This window comes from Theobroma cacao, chromosome 6 (assembly GCF_053813885.1).
Source record: "Theobroma cacao isolate CCN51 chromosome 6, ASM5381388v1, whole genome shotgun sequence".
Classification (NCBI taxonomy): Eukaryota; Viridiplantae; Streptophyta; class Magnoliopsida; order Malvales; family Malvaceae; genus Theobroma; species Theobroma cacao.
In genome coordinates, this window is record NC_142644.1 from 24,419,779 (window position 1) to 24,442,832 (window position 23,054).

A 23,054-nucleotide genomic window follows, 5' to 3' on the forward strand; every position below is an offset into this window, starting at 1 on the left:
CCCAAGTTGTCTGCACATACCGGGTCTCTCTTAACTCGGGCCCTTCGTAAAAGTTAGGCCTTAGTGCAGCAGCGTGCAGTCTATAGTCTATATTCCCCATGTTTCTCGGCTGTCATGCATTTATTCTCTGGAAATCTCTCGAATCCGAATCATTCCTAGCTTTCAAAAGATCAAAATTTACTTTCTTGTTAATCAATCAGTCTCACTCTCATCATTGACAAGTCTTCATGTCGTATTGCAAGTCTGTTGTGTTGGTCCGATGAGAGTTAATTTGACATTTGCATACTTTATGAACGCTGCTCTTCTTCATCCCCTATAGAGTGGTACCTTTTCAATTTTTTTTTTCGGAAAAAAATGGCAACATTTATCTCTTGGTAAAAATCAATCTTAAACCAAATTCCATTCATGAAATTGTAGTCAGAAAAATCAGTTGAGATTGAGCAAAACAATAGGGGCCAGAGCTTGAGACTAACCAGGAGTTTCTAATCCATCTTCTAAGCACAATCCCCTTTTGCTAAAGAAAGTACCAAAGTCTCGAGCGGACATGGCAGCCTAAGCTACAAACCATAGACAATCTCAGTTCTAAAGTCAAAGCAACAGACAAAAATTCTACTTGTCATCAATTCCGAGGTTTCCCCATCCCCAATTATTATTTCTCTCTCTCTCTTTTGGTCTTTTGCTGTTTACTCTTAACTGTCTCAACTTTCAACTTGTTAAAAGAAAAAACAAAAACCCCATCAACCTCTCTTTCTCTCTCTGTAGTAATTGCTAACATTCAGTAAAAGCTGGCGGAATTCAATAGTACAAGGCAAACTGTGAACTGATCCATCTTGTTATTTAAAACGTTTCTCCTATTAAATTCAACCATGTATATATAACTCATAAAAAAAAAAAAAAACGAAAGAAAGAAAACACCCCAAACATGTGGTAACAACAATTCTTTCCTTTCTTTTCTATTTCTAAATCTCCGCACCATCATTTTAACATGTAGTGTTTATTTTCTCCGAGATCACCGGAAGAAAGGTCATTTGATTCCTTCGAAGTTTTCTGCCGCTCTTCCCATACTTGTTTTCCTTCTTGTTTTACAAGTACTCAGTTAGCAAAAAGCGATTCACTTGCATCTTTGTATTAGTGACGATGATCTTATTCGATTAAACCTTCCCATTCTCTTTGCTATATGAGAAGCCTTTTAAAGTTTTGGCCTTGTCATCTGCGGGAAAGGCTTTGATCCTAAAAGGTTGCTTTTAGAGGAAATACAAATTCAGCGAGTTGTTTTCTTTCATTTAATAGGGTTGAAGTTATGATGCAGTCAAGGGTGGTGGCGGTGGAGGAAGGTAAGGACCCTGCTTCTGCTATCAGAACGAACCTTTCGAGGGCCTTGCCTTTGAGACTCCTTTTATTTTGTTTGTCGTTTTTGGCCCTGGGCATTGGATTATCCATCATGAGTATGTATTCTGTACGATTTTTTGTAGTCCAGCATATAGCTAGTGTAGCACCATCTACCAGTCAGCCTTTGTTTCAAGAGGCTAATAGCATAGAAAGTTGGATTAGGCCCCCATCAAACTTGTTGCATACTATGAATGGCACAGAACTATTCTGGAGAGCTTCATTTGTTCCTCAAATCAAGGAATATCCTTTTAAGAGAGTCCCCAAGATTGCCTTCATGTTCTTGACCAAGGGGCCATTGCCACTGGCTCCTCTTTGGGACAGATTCTTCAAGGGGCACGAAGGGCGGTTCTCCATATATGTCCATGCACTGCCATCTTATGTTGCTGGCTATCCACCATCATCCGCTTTTTACAGGAGACAAATCCCAAGTCAGGTATTAACGAACCCTTCATTTTTGCACATATGTTGTGGGATGATTTTTTTTTTCTTTTTTTGGTTACATATAGGAGACTTTTCCAACATAAATTTCTTGAGCTCATATTTGTTGACATTTGTATAAGTGATGCTTACTTGGCTCATGCTCCGATATGATGTCTATGTTTCTATTTTTTTAGTTTATCAAAAAATCATGTTACGTATGAGTTAGTTTTACGCAGTTCTAAAGGAGTCTATATAATATGGAGTCATGTAGTTTACTGATAGTGGCAAGAAAAACAGAGTTTGTTCTCCAATTGAAAGCTTAAAAAAAGTAATTGTTCCTTTGCCCTGCCATCTCTTTCCTGTTTGCCTTTACTGCGTTTTGCAGTGTACTTAGTGGAGCTAGCTGCACTTAAAGCTTGTTCTGTTATTTCCATATTATGTGACATGATGTTGATTATAAAACATACTTCTCTGACATGTATGCAAATCACTAACTTAAAGGAAGCAGATTAACTTTTTGGGGACGGATGGTGATCGGTTTTTCATCTTGACTGATAGTTGATCAATTTCTTTTGGTTCTATTCAAACAGTAAACTTTTGTCTACTTTGTCCCACAACTATACAAAATATATACAGTCATGGCTAACATAAGTAGCTCGAATTTATAACCCCTGTCATTTACCAAGTTCCTAGTCTATTTCTGGAAATATCTTACTTTCTTATATCCTAAGTTTTAATTATTTTGACTGCTTAAAAGTAATTACTACAAAAGAAAGCTGTTCGAAGTACCATGATGTAGTAGACATTTTCTTAAATATAAGTTTGATGTGGCATTGAGGTAAACTTTCTCTCTGACTCTATATGCTTAGAAGCTGCTGGATTCTTGACGTGTTCTTTAGTTTCTATTTTGGAAATTTCATTAAATCAATGAACTTTCCATTAATATTAGAGGAATCCCCTTGTTAACCTTTTTCTATGACGTGTTACCTGGAAAGAGTTGTAGCATTTTTTAGATCATTTCACATAGTTGGGGCTTTGGATTGTACTTGTCCTCCATTATCCTGATAGAATATTGGTATCACAGAATAGAACCCTGTGCAATTCCTTTTAGAACCTTCACTAGGTTGCCTCTTAACTTCTGGCCATAGATACAGGGTGGGCACCTATTTCTTCATCTTCAGGGTGAATGAAGCTTCTAAACCACTTTTGGTGAGTATAACTCTTGGTACTGGAATCTAAATGGGTACTTTTTGCGGATGACTAAGGATGATTTCTTTGTTATTTGTTATCATGTTGTAGTACTAAGATTTCTTTTTCTAATAATTTTGTTTTCCCTAGATTTTCATGATTAGTTCTATGCTATTTGTACAGTCATTGCTTGGTTCAAGTAGAGCGGTTTGACTTGCATACTTGGCAATCAAGATACGACTTGCTAATTGTTATATTATAGTGAAGCTGAGGGAGATGACAGAAGTTAAAATACTCATTTTTTTGATCAGTTAGTAGTAGTTGCATTACGAGGTTAAAGATTGAGAGTATCAGTTTCGATTTTTTAGCAAAGATATCGCTGATTATGACATGGCTGAGGTTGAATGACAAACAAAAATTTAGGTTGGGACTCTTCGAGGAATCAAGGGGGAAGTAGAAGCCTGTGCGATTCAAGTAGGATGTCAAAGCATGAAAAATACCCTTCATGAGAAATGCACTTGTCATATATAATATGTTTCCAGCCTATGCTTTACTCAATGGGTGGACCTGTCATTTAAATATCCTTTTTTTGTGCTTTGTACTATCAGTTCAGTTGCCTTTTTTTGACCACTGCCAACATTCTAGTATGATAGTTTCCTCTTTGTGTTTGAAATTGTAATATTTTTCTGTTATTTTATTTTTAAAACTTGCATCTGCATCAACTTGATCTGCTTTCCAATGCATTTTCAAACACTAACAAATTAAAGGGAGTAAGGAAATTCTGTAGGCAAGTTGTTCTTTGAAGATGCTTGTTTTAATCATATATATATATATATATATATTTTGATTCTTTGCAGATGGTGGAGTGGGGAAAGATGAGTATGTGCGAGGCTGAGAGGAGACTCATTGCTAATGCATTGCTCGATATCTCCAATGAATGGTTTATTCTCTTGTCTGAGTCATGCATTCCTCTGCACAATTTCAGCATAATTTATCGCTACATATCAAGATCAAGACACAGCTTTATGGGTTCATTCGATGAAGCTGGACCTTATGGCAGAGGTCGATACAATCCACGCATGGAACCGGAGGTCACACTCAGCCAGTGGCGGAAAGGGTCTCAATGGTTTGAAGTTAACAGGAGGCTTGCGATTAATATAATTGAGGACACCACATATTATCCCAAGTTTAAGGAGTTTTGCCGGCCAGCTTGTTATGTGGATGAGCATTACTTCCCCACCATGCTGAGCATCCAATTCCCTCATCTCTTGGCGAACAGAACTCTCACATGGACAGACTGGTCAAGGGGTGGGGCACACCCAGCCACATTTGGGAAGGCCGACATAACAGAAGGTTTGTTTAATAAAATTTTAGAAGGTCAGTTATGCCTTTATAATAACCAGCCATCTTCGGTTTGCTATCTTTTTGCAAGGAAGTTTGCTCCAAGTGCTTTGGATCCTTTATTAGGATTAGCATCCAAAGTTTTAGGGTATTGACTAGGGTTAGTTGCCAAGATGATAGTTGGAGTACTAATCGATGCAAAGTGAGTTTAGTTAAGGCTAACCCATTGTTACCCCGAGTTCACAATCCAGTCTTTCGAAACACTCTTGTCCGAAAGCGGTTCGGATGTGTATGTAGAATATTAGATCCTGAATTAAAGCTTTTTATGGTGTTAGTGTCAGGCCTTTGTAGCATAGTCAGCAGCACCACCATCAGAGCTGTGCCTACTTGCTGTCTAGCTGTACTGGTGCTGTGAGAATCTTCCGAATGCTGACAGGGTTGCCACATATGTGCTAACATGGCAACATACGTGTAAAAATTGCTCAAGAGCATCCATGCAGCAGCCCAAATTGCATGGCAGTGAGTCTCTTCACTGGAAAGTCTCTTCCAAAAATTCCAAGTAACACTTCATTTTAATTAATGCAAGGAGAATGTAGCAATTACATATTCAAAGGAAAACTTCCTAAACTAAAATAAAAAAAATTTAAGAATCATAAATGAAATCAGGTTATTTACCTAATATCATTCATTAAAACAAGATTTTACTTCATCAAAAGTTAACTAAAGCAATATCATGAAAACATAATCTCCTTTCATATTCCGATGACATAAAAAATAGGATCAAATAGACAAGGTTGAGATGCACGTTTTTCTGCCAATCTTGGTACTTGTCCACCTCAATCCCATACGTTTTCCCCGTTAAGAATGAGTGTAAAACATTATTATATTAATTTTAGCAACTAACAAAATCTGATTTTCTTGGTCTTTCCCAACAACCAAAGAGCAACTATGTAAAAACAACCCAAGGTAAAGAAGAAGAAGAAGAAGAAGAGAAAAAAAAAAAACTCTGAGATTTCTGTACTGGAACAAACTTAAAAGTTACAGTCCATAAAAGTGGAATTAATCCAAGGAGAATCAACAGGTTGAATGCTTTGGCATCACAGTTTCAGTATCTTCTTCCTGTAGCATCAAATATCTCTCAGCGGCATCCAAGCATAAACTTAGCCTAGTAAAACTTCAAATTACCGGAGGAATAATAAATAAACATGGAAGCATCATGGTGAAAGAGGCACAGAAAAGAGTTTCCATGGAGAGAGGCAGGAAGCAAAGGAGATTCAAAGACTTTTCCCCATTTTCCTCACTATTTATTATTAAGAGAAAGCAAGAAGGAATGCTTTTTCTAAATTTACTCCACAGTTTTACCATTTAAAATTTCCTTCACTTTTTAACTACATGAACGAAACAGGGCTAAAAAGAAACAAAAATATCTCAAGTCATTCTCGAGTCATATGCTTAGGACCCCTACAATTCTTAAAGCATAGTAAAACTATTCTGTAATGCAATCCCTTAACAAGCAAATAACAGACAGATCATTAGGATAAAATTTGCCAGCTTCTAGGAATAGAATCAAGCGTCAGTCATCTTCACATGGCAAACTATCGGGAATAAAGATGCAAAAACCAAAATAGATTCTTCCCTTCTGGGAATCATATTCCATTTGAGTTCACTTCAGTCAAAGACATGAGATAGTTACATCCTTGTAATCTTGCACCTATTGCGACAAGTCAGTAAATATGGCTTAAAAACTAAATGTTATAAGTCTCAAAACTGATCAACCAGCCTACATTTTCCTGATGGTCAACTAGTGAATGACTGACATAGCATAGTTTTTCGAACAAGTCTTTCTCTCAATTACATGAAAATAATTTCTGGCGAAAAAATTGGTTTCTAGCTCAGAAAAATGTTACTTTCTAAAAGAAGAGTGTCAGTCACCTCTGAAGGCACCTTCAAACAAAATATCCACGCCTCCTTACTTGAAAGAATAGCTATGCTAAACAATCAGGATATTTTCAAACACTTGTATAATATTTCAACGACAACTGAAATGTGATTGTATCTGACATAAACCTAGCTATCTAATATCATATATACTAGAAAGTCACATATATTGGAGAAAAAGTAAAAGTAATAATAAAAGAACCATACCCGTTCAATAGTTGAAACATGCAATGTATCCTGAACCCAGAAAAGAAGTTCAATGGCCATTTCTTTGCACATAAACACCGTCAACTCTGATGTCGTGAATGTGAGAGATGCTAGGCCACTCCTTTCTGCAATATTCTGAAAGAATAGGACACCAAGCAATGCTCAGCTCCTTTAGGCTTGTCAATCGAAGAAGGTGGTCTGGCAAAGTCTTTAACATCGGGCATCTCTGAATGTCTAAGGAATGAAGACGTGGCATGACGGCAATATCTACTTCTGCTCCTCTTGTAGATGCGATTTCACAACTAATCCAGTCTTTCCACTCTCCCATATTTGTGAAACGAAGAGAGGTCAAATTGGGGAAGGCAATCATAGATAAAGAAGACGCAAGAGAGGATGTAGGAGAGGATGCTTGCCCCTCTTCTCTTGTTACTCCCAAAAATTCAACTCCCACTGTCTTCACTCTTTTCATGTTTAACATTTCAAGTGATTCTAAGGAGGGCAGTTTTCCCAAGGGAGGCAAATACTCCCAGTTTCTGCAATTACTAAGTGTAATACGCCTCAGCTGGGCCAATGTTGATGACTGCAGCCAACTAGGGAACAGGAGGGGCCCATTGAAGCACCGTATCTCTAATCTTTCTATGTAAGGAGGTGGTTGTAAGGCTTCAAGAATAATGTCTTCACCACCAATTCTGCCAGTACTGAAATCAAAATTTAGTGTTAAACCAATGAGGTCATTCTTATTACGAAGTTTTGCTTTCCTAGCCTCAGTCAAATCTGTTGCATTTCCTAATCCTCTTATGTTTAGATCCCCTTGAAGGCAACTCAAGTTCGCCAAATCTCCAATGGTAAATGTTCCAGAGTCATTGCAGCCGTCGCCCACAACTAACTCCTTTAACGTCCGAAGGCACGTTAATCTTTCCAATCCTTTAGGCATGACTCTCAATCTAAAAGTCTCCCAATTATCAAGGTGCCTCAAATTCAGAAGCTTTCCAATTCCAGAAGGCAGTGTTCTTAGACTTCTACACCTTGTGAGGTCTAGCGTTTGTAGATTATATAAATCACACAAAGTTTCAGGCAATTCTCGCAAATGATGGTTATTACTAAGCTTTAGGTACCTCAAGCATATTAATTTTCCAATCTCTTTTGGTATTTCTTTAATCAAACACCAACTCAAATCCAAACTCCTTAAACATATCAATTCATCAAACAACCTAGGCAAAGCTCCACCAATTGAACTATTTTTATTATATGACTTGATTAAGAGGCTACGCAATTTTTGAAAATTATAAATGTAGAAAAGAAATGAACACCCCTTCTCAAGCACCACAACCAGATGACGACCTTTTTCAGTGCAAGACTCTATCTTGGGATCATTTACAGCTTTCACTTCCAGCATAGAACACTCATTTTTTGTCAAAAATCTTGCAAAATCATGCACTATATCATGCATTTTGCATTTCAGTATGCGACTGTTATTTTCATTTTTTTGAAAATCCTGAAAGAAGGAGCGCATAGCCAAGTCATCAAAGCATTCCTGGCCGATGGTCTCCACCTGTTTATTTTTCGTTCCCTTAAAGAAACCTTGCGCCATCCACAATTTGATCAACTTATCTTTCTCTATCACAGAATCTTTTAAAAAGATGGCACAATATGAAAAGCATTGTTTCAAAGTTGACGATAAATCATAATAGCTCAATAGTAAGGGAGGGAAAATACCCTTTTCAGCTTCTTCAAGTTCCCATAGTTCACTGTCCAACACACTCTGCCACTGTTCTTTGGATTTTTTGAAGCGTAAGAGTCCACCAAGAACCTTTGCAGCAAGCGGCAAACCCTTGCATTTGTTTGCTATCTTCCTACCAATGCCCTCCAAACACTTGCACTCCTCGCTAGTCCTTCCAAAAAATGCGACCTGACTGAACAACAACCAACATTCCTCCTCAGACAATTGGCCTAACGGGAACAGAGTAGTGCTACCCATGATATTTGCAACATTCTCCTTGCGTGTGGTGATCAAAATTTTGCTTCCTGGTGATCCACACTTTAGAGAGTGTTTCAATGATTCCCACTTTGTGCAATCTTCAGTCCACACATCGTCCAAAACAAGAAGAAATTTCTTTCTCTCAATTAAGTGATGTATTTTCTGCAATAAAGTCTCCAATTCAATAACATTGGGAGCAACCTCGGTTAAAGCTTCAAGAATCGCTTTGGCAATTCTAATCTCATCAAAAGGATCTGAGACACACACCCATATTCTTTTATCAAAATAGGCTTTCACCCTCTGATCATTGTAGGCTAGTTGGGCAAGAGTTGTTTTTCCAATACCTCCCATTCCAACCACAGAGATGATATGGGGGCCTCTTTGTTCTTGACTATTCTCGGACAGCAACTTATTAAGTATAGTATGCTTATCTTGGTCTCTACCACAAATCTCCGATACATCAATAAAAGAGGTAGTGATTGGTCGCTCGACTTCTTCATTGCCCCTAACCAAATCAAAACTGAACGTATCTTTTTCTCTACCAATCACTTGGAGTCTTTTATTTAGATCTTTTATCTTGACAGCAAAATCCCGATGCAGAACAATTTTACTGAAAGAGAAGCATGGAGAGGGAACACAGTAGCATACCTTCTTCTTTGCAATTTGCGATGTGAGAATAAAAGCGTTCCACTCATCTATCAAATCGTCCATGTCATAAGATGTGCCTTTAAGCTTGTCCAACCAAAGTTTGACAGCTTCCTCCTTCACTTGCCTTTTCTCAGCATCTATCAGCACTGCTTGAATAGTTTGGAGAGTGCTCTTGAGCTTCTGAGCTTCTTTCCTGACATCCACAACAAGTGTCACCTCTTGTTCAATTTCTTGATAAACAACAGCTGTTAGCTGCTGCAAGACTGCTGAAACAAGTGCATCTGCCATGCTTAGATCAGAGTTCAGAACTAGACAGATTCAGATGGAGGGGGAGTGACAGAAAAATTGATTCTCAAGGCTTTTCGTTTGGCAAAAGCTTCTGAATCAAAATGTACCAAAAGAATAAAGCTGAAGGAAGAGGAAAGCTTCGATGACGATGCAAATCAAAACGACCTGGGTGCTGAGAATTCAGTGATTTCAGATGAAGAAGTATGAGGCGCCAAGGTCAACTGATTGTTGAAGGGAAGAAGGAAGTTTTTAAACAGTATCGTTATGGGTCTTAGTTTAATGAAACGTTTAGTATGCTGTCGTTTTGAACTTTAGTTTTGATGGCTTAAACGCCTCTTGTTAGTGTCGTTTTATTTTTGCTGAATGTTAGGTTGAAAAGCCACGTTTTATTTCTTTGCTTTATGTTTTTCTCTTAGCTGTTGGAGACCGTTGTAGTGTATAGAAATTCATGTCTAGATTCCTCTGCATAGCTGTTTTCTTCTCAAGTTTCATTTTCCCAATGTCGAGTATTTCGGATTGATTGTTATTACTCATATAAATACACTTTAAGAAAAGAATGAAGGATGAGAATTTTACTCTCTAATTTTCTTCATTCAAAACTTCTACTCTCATTCCTCTATTCTTCAATTTTATGCTTATCAATTGAGTTTAATCAAAGTTTAACATGGTATCAGAGCTACAAGGGTTTTAAGGGGGTTATTTTTCTTTTCCTTTCCCACTCTTGTTTTGTTTCCAACCTTGTATTAAGGTGTTGATTCATGGTTACCTCAAGGTTCAACACTACTACTCCTCCAGTCTTTGCTGAAGAAAATTATGTTTTCTAGTCAATGAAGATGCAGTCTTATCTCAAAGCTTTCTCTCTTTGGGAAGTGGTGGAAACCGGAGTAGAAGCTATTCAAAGGCATGCCAACCCAACTCTAGCTCAAATTAGGCAGTTTGAAGAAGACAAGGCAAAGAAATATAAGGCTTTATTCTACCTACAATCTGCAGTTTTTGATGAGATTTTCTCTAAGATAATGCATCTAGATAACCTAAAGGAAGTATGATATCATTTAAGCAGTGATAGAACTAGAAAAATTCAGGCTTTGAATCTCTCTAGGCAGTTTAAAATGCCGTCAATGGATGATAATGAAACTATTAGGGAATTTTTTGGGAAGATAATGGGGATAGTGAATCAGCTTAGGCTACTTGGGAAGGAGATGGATGAGGAAAGGTTAATAAGCAAGATGCTGGTAGGATTATTAGAGAAGTATGAGTCTAAAATCTCATCATTAGAGGACTCCAGGGACATTAATTAGATAACCTTAAAGGAATTGGTGAATGCACTAGAAGGCTTAGAGCAAAGGAGAGCCTTTAGGCAAAAAGGTCTTATTGAGAATGCCTTGGTTGTGAAATCAAAAAGTGTGAAACCCGAAAGTAGTAATTCTAGGAAGAATGAAATTGACAAGAAGGATAAAGGAAGGAAGTTAGATGAGAGAAAACATGGAGAAACTAAAAAGTCATTTCCACCATGCTTTCATTGCAAAAAAATGAATCATACAGAGAAGTTTTGCTGGTTTCGACCAAATGTCAAGTGCAGGAGGTGTCACCAACAGGGTCATGTGGAGAAAATGTACAAAAGTAAAGGTAAAAATACTGAAGAGAAAGCTGTTGTGGTGGAAGAGCCTTAAGCAGATGAAGAAGTCTTGTTCATGGTTAAGAAAGTTGATATTAAAAAGAAGAATGCCACTTGGTTATTGGATAGTAGCTATTCAAACCATATAATTGTTTGCAAATAAAACTTCATCAGTCTAAATGAGAGTTTTAGAACTCGAATGGAGATTAGAAATGGTGATATGTTGCTAATTTTTGGAATTGGTACAGTGGGAGTGTAGACACCTAATGGGACTAAATCAATGGCAAATGTTTATTTTGCTCATGATGTAAGTCAAAACTTACTCAGTGTTGGTCCATTGGTGGATGAAGGCTTTGAGTTAACCTTTGAAGACAAAGTTTGCACAGTTAAGAACTCAACTGGTGTAGAACTTTTCACAGTGGGAATGAAGAATAAATGTTTTCCATTAAATTGGATGGATATCAAGCATACTGCTTACAGTTGTATTTTAAATGATACTGAAATATGGCATAGGAGATTTGGCCATGTAAACTATGGTTCACTCAAGCTGATGGCCTTTGACAACCAAGTAGAAGGGTTACTTTCAATGGCAAATGTTAAAAAAATTTGTAATGTGTGAATGTATAGGAAGTAGAGAAAATTGGCCTTTCCAAAAACCAGTACCTGGAAGGCAACAGAAATATTACAGTTAATACATACTGATCTTGGAGAGCCTATGAAGATTCCATCACTAAATGGCAGTAAGTACTACATACTTTTCATTGATGATTGTTCAAGATTTTGCTAGGTATATTTCTTGAAGATGAAGTTTGATGCCTTGAGGGCCTTTACTAAGTTTAAAGTCTTAGTTGAGAATCAAGCAAGTCTGACTGTGAAGAAGATTAGGAGTGATAAAAGGCACTAATTATATTACTAAGGAGTTTGAAGACTATTTGAGCAAGGTTGGTATTACACATTAATTAATAGTTCCATACAGCTCACAACAGAATGGAGTGGTAGAAATGAAGAACAGAACCTTGATAGAGATGGCTAGGTGCTTGCTGTTTAAGAAAAAGCTACCAAAGTCTTTGTAGGCTGAAGTAGTCAATACTGCTAATTACTTGCTTAACATGTCAGTTACTAGAGCCCTGAAAGGTAAAACACCGTTTAAAGCCTGGTATGACTTTAAATTATCAGTAAAGCATATGAAGGTTTTTGGTTGTGTATGCTTTGGAAAGATTCCTGTTGCAAAGAAGACAAAGCTGGACAGTAAGTCACTGTTAGCCATCCATCTTGGGTACAATGAAGCTTCAAAAGGATACAGATTGTTGGATGTCAAAAGCATGAAGTTATTCATCAGCAGAGATGTAGTGTTTGATGAAGACAAGTTGTGGAACTGGGAAACTAAGTTAGTTGAAGGGTCAAATAACTATGTTTCAGTAGAAAATCAATTGGCAATGGAGGATTTTAAGTTGAACTCAAATGATGTGGATGAGATACCAGTGAGAGGAACAAGAAGCTTGTCAGATATTTATGCTAGATGTCATTTAGCAATCTCAGAACCTAGTTCTTATGTAGAAACTGCTTCTAATGAGCATTGGAAAAGGGCAATGGATACTGAAATCAAGAAGGTATGGAAGAACAAGACTTGGGTGCTTATGGATAGGCCAAAAGATCACAATGTCATAGGTGTCAAATGGATTTTTAGAACCAAATTAAATCTAGATGGTTCTGTTAACAAATATAAAGCCAGATTGGTTGTTAAAGGCTTTTCACAAGTTTATGGAGTTGATTTCTTTGAAACCTTTGCACCAGTAGCCAGACATGATACTATAAGGCTACTAGTTGCACTTGCTGTAAATGAAGGGTGGTCAATTTAGCACCTGGACATCAAGTTAGCATTTCTAAATGGTACTATTGGAGAAGACATTTTTGTTAAGCAACTTGAGGGCTATATTGAACCAGGTATGGGGAATAAAGTTTGTAAGTTGAAAAAAGCTCTTTATGGTCTTAAACAAGCTTAAAATGCATGGTATGAAAGAATGGATGCCTATCTACAAAGCTTGGGGTTCATAAGGAGCTGCAATGAACATACCTTGTATGTGAAGAGAACAGATACTGACATTCAACTTATTATATCTCTTTATGTGGATGATATGCTTATCACAAGACCAAGTGGTAAGTTTGTCGATGACTTCAAGGTAATGATGCAAACAGAATTTGAAATGATTGATTTAGGGAAGATGTCATATTTTCTTAAAATGGAAATAAATCAAGGTTCTGGTTTTATACTTCTGCATAAAAAAAATGCCTTTGATTTGTTAAAAAGGTTTAAGATGGAGAGCTGCAAAGCAGTAGCAACTCCTTTGGCGTGTGGTACTAAGCTGAGCATAGATAATGGTGGAGCTAAAGCTGATGAAACTCATTATAGAAGGCTGATAGAAAGTTTATTATATTTATCTTCCACAAGGCCAAATATCATGTATGCTACTAGTTTACTTTCAAGGTTTATGAACAAGCCATCTGAAAGTCATATGTTTGCTACCAAAAGAGTTTTAAGGTATGTCAAAGGGACTCTAAACTTTGGCTTGAAATTTTGTGACAGTGATTGGGATAGAAGTTTGAAGGACTCAAAAAGCACTTTTGGGTGCTGTTTCCCATTTGGTAGTGCAATATTTGCTTGGAATTCTAAGAAACAAAGTATAGTGGCATAGTCTTCTGTAGATGCTGAGTATATTGCAACTGCCCCAGCTGCAAACCAGGCTATCTGGTTAAGGAAAATTTTTGAAGGTTTGATGATTAGTTGTGAAGAACTAACAACACTCTGGATTGACTACAAATCTGCAATTTCAATGGCTAAAAACCCAGTTCATCATGGTAGCACTAAGCACATAAAGATCAAGTTTCATGCCATTAGAGAAGCTGTCAGAAACGGTGAAGTATCTGTGCAATATTATCCTACAAAAGAGCAACTAGCATATATATTTACTAAGGGTTTGAATATTGATCAATTCAAATTCTTGAGAGATAAACTGAGAGTATGCTCATTTGAAATCAAGGAGGTGTGTTGAGAATTCAGTGATTTTAGATGAAGAAGTGTCAAGCGCCAAGGTCAACTAATTGTTGAAAGGAAGAAGGAAGTTCTTAAACGGTATCGTTATGGTTCTTAGTTTAATGAAACGTTTAGTATGCTATCATTTTGGACTTTAGTTTTGATGGCTTAAATGCCTTTGTTAGTGTCGTTTTATTTTTGCTGGATGTTAGGCTGAAAAGCCACGTTTTATTTCTTTGCTTTATGTTTTTCTCTTAGCTGTTGAAGGCCGTTGTAGTGCACAGAAATCCATGTTTGGATTCTTGTGCATAACTGTTTTCTTCTCAAGTTTTATTTTCCCAACGTCAAGTATTTCGGATCTGTTGTGATTGCTCATATAAATAAACTTAAAAAAAGGATGAAGGATGAGAATTTTACTCTCCAATTTTCTTCATTCAAAACTTCTGCTTTCAACTCCTCTGTTCTTCAATTTTATGCTTATCAATTGAGTTTAATCAAAGTTTAACACTGGGACTGGGTCAACTATCAGAAAACAACCTAGTCTATGCCTTTTTTTTCCTCGAGCGGTCCCTAACGCGTGATTGTAGACAACATTTTTGCTGCACCTTTCATGAAATTTCTAAGGCTTTGGTTGATTTATTTACTCTTTTTCCTTGAAGTCTTGTTAGATTTTTTTCCTTGAAGATAAGTTTCTTACCTTGTTTCTCTCCCGTGCAGCTTAGTGGCTGACAGTTAAGAAAAGTACTTGACTTGTGTTACTTGTTTATGTTGACAAATGTGGTTGTAATTAGTACTTTTTTCACTTAGCCCAAGAGTTAGTCACACTTCATGCATATTTACTATAAAAAGGGTTTTTGTGATAGGGAGAGGAAGCGTTGCAAACAAGTAAAAGGATGTGCTAGAGGCGACAGAGAGGAAGATTGAAGTAGTTCCTGAAGTATTGAGTGTTGTGACAGGTGGAAGACAATAAAAAGAGAATTAGAGAGAGAATTTAGAGAGAGAAGCTTTCAAGCTGAGAATGTGTTAGCTCGGAAGGGTAGAGAAGAGTCCCTTTAAATGAATTGTGAGGCTCTATATATAGTGTTAAAAGTGACGGTTATTCAAGAATAGGTTTTAATGCGCCTAATTAATGACATTATTATGAAGAACATTAATGTGAGTAACCGTTACTGTAATTGGATGTAATAAAGCTTATTCTCAAGTAAAAAGGTATTAGAAAAGAGGTATACATGAAAAGGTACAAAAGCAGAAGCTGAATGAGAATAGGTACAAGAGAAAAAGCTGTACATGAATAGGTATACGAGAACAAGATAGGAGGGTGAAACACTTGTACTTTAGGAAAAAGTTAAGAGGAAGACCTCTTAACTACCTCTATATCTGAGACAACAAGCCAAACTTTTTGGAACATTCCAAGATGAAAGTAACCCATGAACCCTGCCACTTATTTTGAGTTGCTTTCACTGTCATCCAAGTGAAGTAGTTATTTTATTCGAAATAGCTATTCTACTTGTATTAGTTGTTCCATATGGAGTAGTGCTCTACTTATTCTAGTTGTTCTATGTTAAGTAGTGTTTCACTTGTTCTAATTGTTCTACGTGAAGGAGCGCTTCACTTGTTCTAGTCGTTTTACGTGAAGTAGCACTTCACTTGTTCTAGTTATTCTCTGTATAATATTGTGTTGTAACATAATTCTTTAGAGAATAGGTATTAACCAAAATCAAGTATCTATATTTTATCTCCTGCATAAGAATACATTATTAAAAATAATTCTTATGAATTAATTTAAAATGTAAAAGTTTTTTTGTGTACTATAATGTATCGTACTATATCACTTAGAGTAATAATGCCTTGGGCAGTACCGCCTTAGACAGTAACACCTTAGCCAGTAATGTTTTAAGTAGTAACACGTTACTGCCTTGTGTAAGGTGTAATGCCAATTTTTTTTTTTGTAATGTCAATATCTTTTGTAATATTTGATTGATTATGCAATAATATTTTTTTTCCATATTAAATAAGATTTTCAAGATACACCTACTAAAACAAAAGTTAATCTTTTTCATAAAAAAAAACCTTGATTCTATGTGGCTTATAAATAATAAGTTACTATGAGCAATTTTCTTCATTCATATTCAAAGTAAAGCAAAACAAATTTAAGAGCAAAGTCGATTCTTTTGCGAATCTTTTCAAGCAAGTAAGTTTTTCTTCTTCTTTTAATTTTTTTTATTTTTTTTAATCTGTTGAATTTTAGTTGAATTTCTCTTACTTGTTGCCCCCTGCATGAATTTTTTTTCATATTTTCAAGTTAAAATATGAAATAAGAAATTTTTCATGCATGAGATGAATTTTTTTATTGAAAGAATTCTATATATATATTCAAGTAGATGAATAAATAGTTTGATTTTATAAGAAGAAGATGTCAATAATAATAATAATAATAATTATTATTATTATATAGTTTTCTAGGAAGAGTAATGCATGGATTTCGTTCTCTTCTTTGATTTTGTCTTTAATACCGTTGATATTTTAACCTTATTTTATTTTTGTACTCTTCTTGAAAGCTATTTTGTCTTTAGCTTTTTAATTGCTCACAACAGAAGCCACGGTTTTTCTCTTTTCTTTTTATATTAGATTAAAGTTTGGTTTGAAGTTCACAGCACAAGCAAAAGTGTAAAAGAGAACTTTGAAAAAAATTTTCTTTTATTGTTTTATTTTGATGTGTAATCTTAGAAAAGTGAAAAAAAGAAGTAAATAAACGCTGCAATAATAGGAGCAAATAAAAGCTGACTAACTTGTCAAAATTTTCTTTTTGTCTTTGATTTGTTGGCAGCAAAAGCTGCAAGTTGCAATTTTTTTTTTTGTTTACATAAAGAAAACTGGCTTTTTTACTTTGGAACAATTTATTGGCAGCAAAAGTTGCAAGTTGCAGTTTTTTTTTTATACAGAAGATGGCTTTTACTTTGGAGCTCGCAGAATGTGAGGCGAGCTCTTTCAATTGGAGCTCGCGATTCATGCCGCAAGCTCTTTTAATTAGGGCTAGCGGTATGTGCCGCGAGTTCTTTTAAGCGATTTTTTAAAAATTTTAATTAATAATTTTTTTTAATTGACTTTTTTTTTATTATTTTTTTAATTTTATTCATTTGTTATTATTATTTTATTATATATATTAATAATGAAATTTACAATTTTGATAAATTTTATTGTTCTACTTTGTGGGTTTTTTTTGTTTTATTATTTTATTATTTATATATATATATATATATTTGACAAATACATAAATAATAAAAATTTTTGTGCATGTATACTTATCTCTTTTTTCATGATCATGTTTGTAGGCTTCTTTTCCATCTTCCCTTATACCTAGGACGCATCTCCCTCCGAAGATCCATTATGGTGAGCTTGGAAGGGCTGCAATAAGGAAGAAAATCACTGCACATAAAAGGAAGAATAGTGATTCCGAGTTAGTTGCTCCAAAGAAAATTAGAGTAGGAAAGAGTGGTGAAGTTCTTCTTGTCCCTGAAAACTAGGAAAATGAAATTATTAGAGAACAAGGAATGTATCATTTTTGGGAAAAGGTTCATGTCAGACAAGTTGACGAACATCCCTCTGAGCCTGTTGGATATGATTGGAATCTTCTATGCTCAGAAGTGCCTCCTCATAAAAGAAGAGGTATTCCAAGACTATCTATTTTGAAGTTCAGGTATGAACGTGGTGAGTTTTCCCTTTCTGTTACCAAGTTAGGCTTTAATTCTCATTTTGTTCATGGTTGGAATGAGTGGGTAAATAAGGTGTTGAAGAATCCTACTCATGTTAAACTTCTCTCTTTTACTAGGATACTTGATGCTATACGTATCACCTCCAAGCTTAATATTTATAGAGAAAAGAGAATGAATGTATGGCGCTCTATTCTTGCAAGGTGGAACACTTTTTCTCATACTATGATTACAGCATGGGGGGAATTTACCTTCACTTTGGAAGATGTATGTGTTCTCTTGGAGCTTCCTTGTATAAGAAAGCATGATTTTCACTCTATTAAGCTTTCTGAAGAAGAGGTAGGTATTCGAGACTTTTTCCTTGATCTATTTAAGAGTCTAAGTAAAACTTCAAAGGTTGCACGATTCTCCAATTGGATAGGGGTTTTTTATAAAAAGTTCAATGCTAAGGGAATTGAAATTGGTTCTCCTGAGTACCCAGACCATAAGCATGAGCTAATGGCTTTAGTAATCTTTTGGTTGGCACGACACATACTCCCAAGGTGTCCAGATGATGGTATCTCTCCAGCAGTTGTTCCTTTAGCAATAAAAATTGTTAAGGGAATACATTTTCCTCTTGCTCCCCTGTATTTAAGATCTTTATATAAGAGATTAGACTTGTACCAACTCAAAACTGTTGAATCAGCTGGGCATTACAAAGTTTTAAGTTATGTGGATGCTTCCTTCATTCAGATGTGCCTGTGGGAAAGGTTTGGTACTTGCGCTCCCGTGCCTAATGCATATCCTTATGCATCTTTTTTCGTGAATAACCCTTTATCTAGGAACAACTACAGAGCTTGGGCATGGCATGATCGACTCTTGAGAGGTAATGTTCTTGAAGTGATGGATGTGACAAAAGAATTCAATCCCAAACCTTATGTGCAGCCCATAAATGGATGTGGTGATCTTGGAATTTACTATAATCGCCACCCTTTACAGTCTGGAAGAATGAGTTCACAAGGTACTAACTTTTGTCTATGGGTTCATAGTTCCCAATTGTCATATATAATTGAGAGTTCCAATTTAGGTGGAGATAGAAATTTTCTTTCTGTCGAGGTATATTCTCCTTATAGAGTGGCACGCCAATTTGGGTTTGACCAACTAGCTGCGCCTGACTCTTCTTTAACTATCAATTTTTCTTCTTGCGTTTCTTCATTTCTCATGGTAAGACTTCAACTCCGTTTAGATAAACTTAAAAGTTGTACTGTCCCAGCTTTTGATAGAGTTGGTATCCACACTTCTGGATGGTTTGCTTATTAGAGGGAGTGTGTTGAAAAATGGAGATCTTTTATTGTTCCTTTGACTAATCCCGGAGCTTGTCTCTACACTCCTCCTATAAGTAACTCCGATGTATCCTTACGCTTGATTTCTCTCAAAAAGAAAAGTAATGTAAATGAAGAAGAAGATGATGCTCCTCGCGTTCTTACTCATCAAACAAAACATGTGCATCGAAAAGTAAGTTCATCCTTTACTTCTTCTTTTATTTTTTTTTAAATTCATTTCCTCATCGTACCTTTTTTTTTTTTTTGTAGAAAGAAACAACTGCGATAGTAGAACTTAACTCGGTTGAAGAGGAAAAGACTTTTGAAGCTAAGATTGAGGAAGAATCATATAACTCTGAACGTAGTGATGAATTTGATAATGAGTCTGTTGATGTTGATGAAGTTGAAATTGAGGGTGAGCTAGCCCCTTTTGATGATTTCATTGATTTGGATGTTCTAATTCCAAATCATGTTCAAAGCTCTACCATGAATTAGGTATAAACATATCACTATGTTACTCTGATTGATGTTGTTCCATTTTTTTTTAAAGTTAAGATTATTCTTACTCCCCAAGTTATTCGAGATGAGGTTGTTCCTGACACTGAGGCTATTCCTGTTGTTGAAGTTGTCCCTGAGGCTACTCCAAATGTTGAGGTTATTCATGAAGTTGGAGTTGATACTGATAATGCTGGAGCTATTCCAAATAATCCTCGTGCTTCTTCATCCCTAGTGCCAGAACATAGAGATGCAAGTAGTGATTCTGGCACTCAAGTAGCACATACTGAACAAAGTGGTAAGAAAGTTGACTTTCATGACTTTCAAGTTTCATTGGAGTATGTGGCATACTTGGAGCATGTTTTCAATATAGAGGGAGAGTTTTGGAGTACCTCCTTTGTAAAAAACGTAGACGTCATTTGCTTAATGATGGAAATGTTGGGTGGAGCTTTAGCCATTTCTCGTGCTCCATTAATGAGTACTTCATCAGAGGAATTGCAACAGATGTTACAGGATTTCGATGATGCTTGTAACTTTGGATTCAAGCTTGAGTGCCTCAGTGATTGTAGATCTAAAGCCAAGATTTTTCTCAACAAGTCTTCATTGGAAAATGAGTTAGAAGACATTGTAGCGAAAATAACTTTACTAAAAAAACGTGAAGCTGAAGTACAAGAACAATTAGATGTATTTGCCAATGATAACTCTTATCTATGGAGTATGTAATTAACTAGTCTTTTGCTTTTCGTTTACTCTTTTTGAAAGCTCATTTGAGCTAGTACTTCGCTATTGATATATCATATTTCTTTTTCTTTTGCAATAATAATAATGTTATACGCTTGTTGCATATTTATTCACATTTCATATTATTATAGGTGGCCAAAAGGGAACTTTCAACTTTACATCAAGGAGATTAACTCTAACTTGATATGAAGGAGATTAATTCAACCTTTAAAATAAGTAAGCGTAAGAGCTGCAGCCAATTTGTGAGTAATAAGCTAGGGCTAAGAAATGAGCGATAAAGCTAGCGGCTAATAGCATAACATCATTACAGCCAAATTATGAGCGATAAAGCTAGCGACTGGAATATGAGTAATAAATTATGATCAAAGAATAAGAGATAAAGCTCGCGACCAATAGAAAAATATCATTGCAGCCAAAATAAGAGCAATAAAGCTTGCGACCGAAGTAAGAGTGATGAACTATGGTTAAAGAATGAGCAATAAAGTTGACGACCAATAGAATAATATAATTACAGCCAAAATATAAGCGATAAAGCTAGCGGCTGAATATAATTTTTTTTTTAATGTCAAATTGCAATTCATAAAAAAATGAAGAGTCAAAGTCATAAAAATATCATACATGAGCAAGAAGCAGGTTGTTCTGGACCCTATTGTTCTCAATCAATAACTCTTCTGCTTGCATTTTCTTGTGGAATATTCCTTTCTGAAAATGATCTCTTATTTCTCTACCTCATCCTTAAATTGCATTCACTATTGGAGTACTCCTTCTATCGAAGCGAGTAGCTCCCTTTTGTCTGAGAATCGTATTATTGGTTCTTCGTGCCGTTTTCACTGAGGTAGCAAAAGTTGAAAGAGGTAAATTTTTCAAGTGTAGCCTACACTCGTCGAACATTTTTTTGAATGCAAACCGTCACCAATTCTTTCTCATCATGAGACTCTTGTATATCCAACACCCTTACTCTAAAGTGTTGGATGTATTCCATGAGGTCTTCTCTGGACTTTTGATATTATCCTTCTAAATCAAGGAGATTAACCTTCTCTTGAGAAGAGAAGAAGAACTTCTCCCTGAACATCCACACAATTGCATTTTTTCCATTTCTTTCATTCCCTTTAGTGTTTGTAACTATAGGTGCACTCTCATTAAGGTGTACAGGTTGGGCTTGGAAAGTGGTGACAGTAGAAGACGCAAGTTGAAATATAATGTCCATCATTCGCCTATTATTGTCTTCCAATGTTTGCATCCTCTCTTGAGAAACTTGGATCATTTTCATCAGATCCTGAATGTAGAAAGGAACAAGTGCGTCTTGGTTACTAGTAGAACTTTCCATCTTTTCCAGTAACACAAAATTGTAATAGTAAAAGTCTTACTTAATGCAATCACTCCTCCCCAGTGGAGTCGTCAAAATGTAAAAGGGGTTCTTGTGATAGGGAGAGGAAGCATTGCAAACAAGTAAAAGGATGTGCTAGAGGCGGCAGAGAGGAAGATTGGAGCAGTTCCTGAAGTATTGAGTGTTGTGGCAAGTGGAAGACAATAATAAGAGAATTAGAGAGAGAATTTAAAGAGAGAAGCTCTCAAGCTGAGAATGTGTTAGCTCGAAAGGGGAGAGAAGAGTCCCTCTAAATGAATTGTGACGCTCTATATATAGTGCTAAAAGTGACAGTTACCCTAATCAATGACATTATTATGAAGAACATTAATGTGAGTAACCGTTACTGTAATTGGATGTAATAAGGCTTGTTCTCAAGTAAAAAGTACTAGAAAAGAGGTATACGTGAAAAGGTACAAAAAAAAAAGCTGTACGAGAACAAGTACAAGAGAAAAAGTTGTACATGAATAGGTATACGAGAACAAGATAGGAGGGTGAAACACTTGTACTTCTGGAAAAGGTTAAGAGGAAGACCTCTTAACTACCTCCATATCTGAGCCACCAAGCCAAACTTTCTGAAACATCCCAAGATGAAAGTAACTCATGAACCCTGCCACTTATTCTGAGTTGCTTTCACTGTCATCCAAGTGAAGTAGTTATTCTATTCGAAGTAGCTATTCTACTTGTATTAGTTGTTCCATATGAAGTAATGCTTTATTTATTCTAGTTGTTCTATGTTAAGTAGTGTTTTACTTGTTCTAGTTGTTCTACGTGAAGTAGCGCTTCACTTGTTTTAGTTATTCTACGTGAAGTAGCACTTCACTTGTTCTAGTTATTCTGTGTGAAGTAGCACTTCTCTTGTTCTACTTGTTCTCTGTATAATATTATGTGGTAACATAATTCTTTAGAGAATAGGTATTAACCAAAATCAAATAGCTACATTTACCAATCAACTTCTAAAGATATTGTTGGATGTGTAGGCTAGTAGTATACGTTTGAGAAATGTCGTGCAATAAAAAATATACAGTGTTATTTTCTTGTCATCAAGATCATCTTTGATTGTTTAATATAAAATTATTCTATCTAATAAGTAGAAGATAACTATACCTTTAAGCTTTTGATGTTGAAATAAAAAAGTTACAACACTTTGTGGATTAAATCTTCTTCGGACCAAATTTAAGTTGTTACAAACTTTAAGTTGTCAAGCCTCTAAAGGTGATTAGGGTTTGCTTTTGTCACCTTAAGAGAACTTCATCTTCATTGGTCTTAGAAGATTTTTTTGAAATTTCACAATGCATTAATCATAATAGGGAACAACCGTTCACCTTTTTACAAGGATTTTGCAAGGCTATGCCCCTTACAAAAGTTAATAGGGGCATACCAGTACAAATTCTCCCA

The 23,054-nt window shown here is 35.9% G+C and overlaps 2 protein-coding genes across 2 annotated transcripts; one reads left to right on the forward strand and one right to left on the reverse strand.

The window, feature by feature from the left end:
* Positions 1-344: 344 nt before the first annotated feature.
* Positions 345-4,901, forward strand: LOC18596075 (Core-2/I-branching beta-1,6-N-acetylglucosaminyltransferase family protein). The gene is made up of 2 exons (XM_007024329.3): positions 345-1,822; positions 3,855-4,901. The coding sequence occupies exons 1-2, from the start codon at positions 1,301-1,303 to the stop codon at positions 4,491-4,493; spliced, it is 1,161 nt and encodes a 386-aa protein (XP_007024391.3). The 5' UTR covers positions 345-1,300; the 3' UTR covers positions 4,494-4,901.
* Positions 4,902-5,203: 302 nt separating this feature from the next.
* On the reverse strand, positions 5,204-9,619 carry LOC18596076 (putative disease resistance protein RGA1). Its single transcript, XM_007024330.3, has 2 exons — positions 6,484-9,619; positions 5,204-5,457 (listed from the first exon to the last, which is right to left on the reverse strand). The coding sequence occupies exon 1, from the start codon at positions 9,395-9,397 to the stop codon at positions 6,533-6,535; it is 2,865 nt and encodes a 954-aa protein (XP_007024392.2). The 5' UTR covers positions 9,398-9,619; the 3' UTR covers positions 5,204-5,457; positions 6,484-6,532.
* Between the last annotated feature and the right edge of the window lie 13,435 nt (positions 9,620-23,054).

Coding starts and splice junctions, on each gene's coding strand:
- LOC18596075 (XM_007024329.3), top strand. CDS start 1,301: ATGATGCAGTCAAGGGTGGTGGCGGTGGAGGAAGGTAAGGACCCTGCT. Junction 1,823..3,854: donor GGAGACAAATCCCAAGTCAG/GTATTAACGAAC, acceptor GATTCTTTGCAG/ATGGTGGAGTGGGGAAAGAT.
- LOC18596076 (XM_007024330.3), bottom strand. CDS start 9,397: ATGGCAGATGCACTTGTTTCAGCAGTCTTGCAGCAGCTAACAGCTGTT.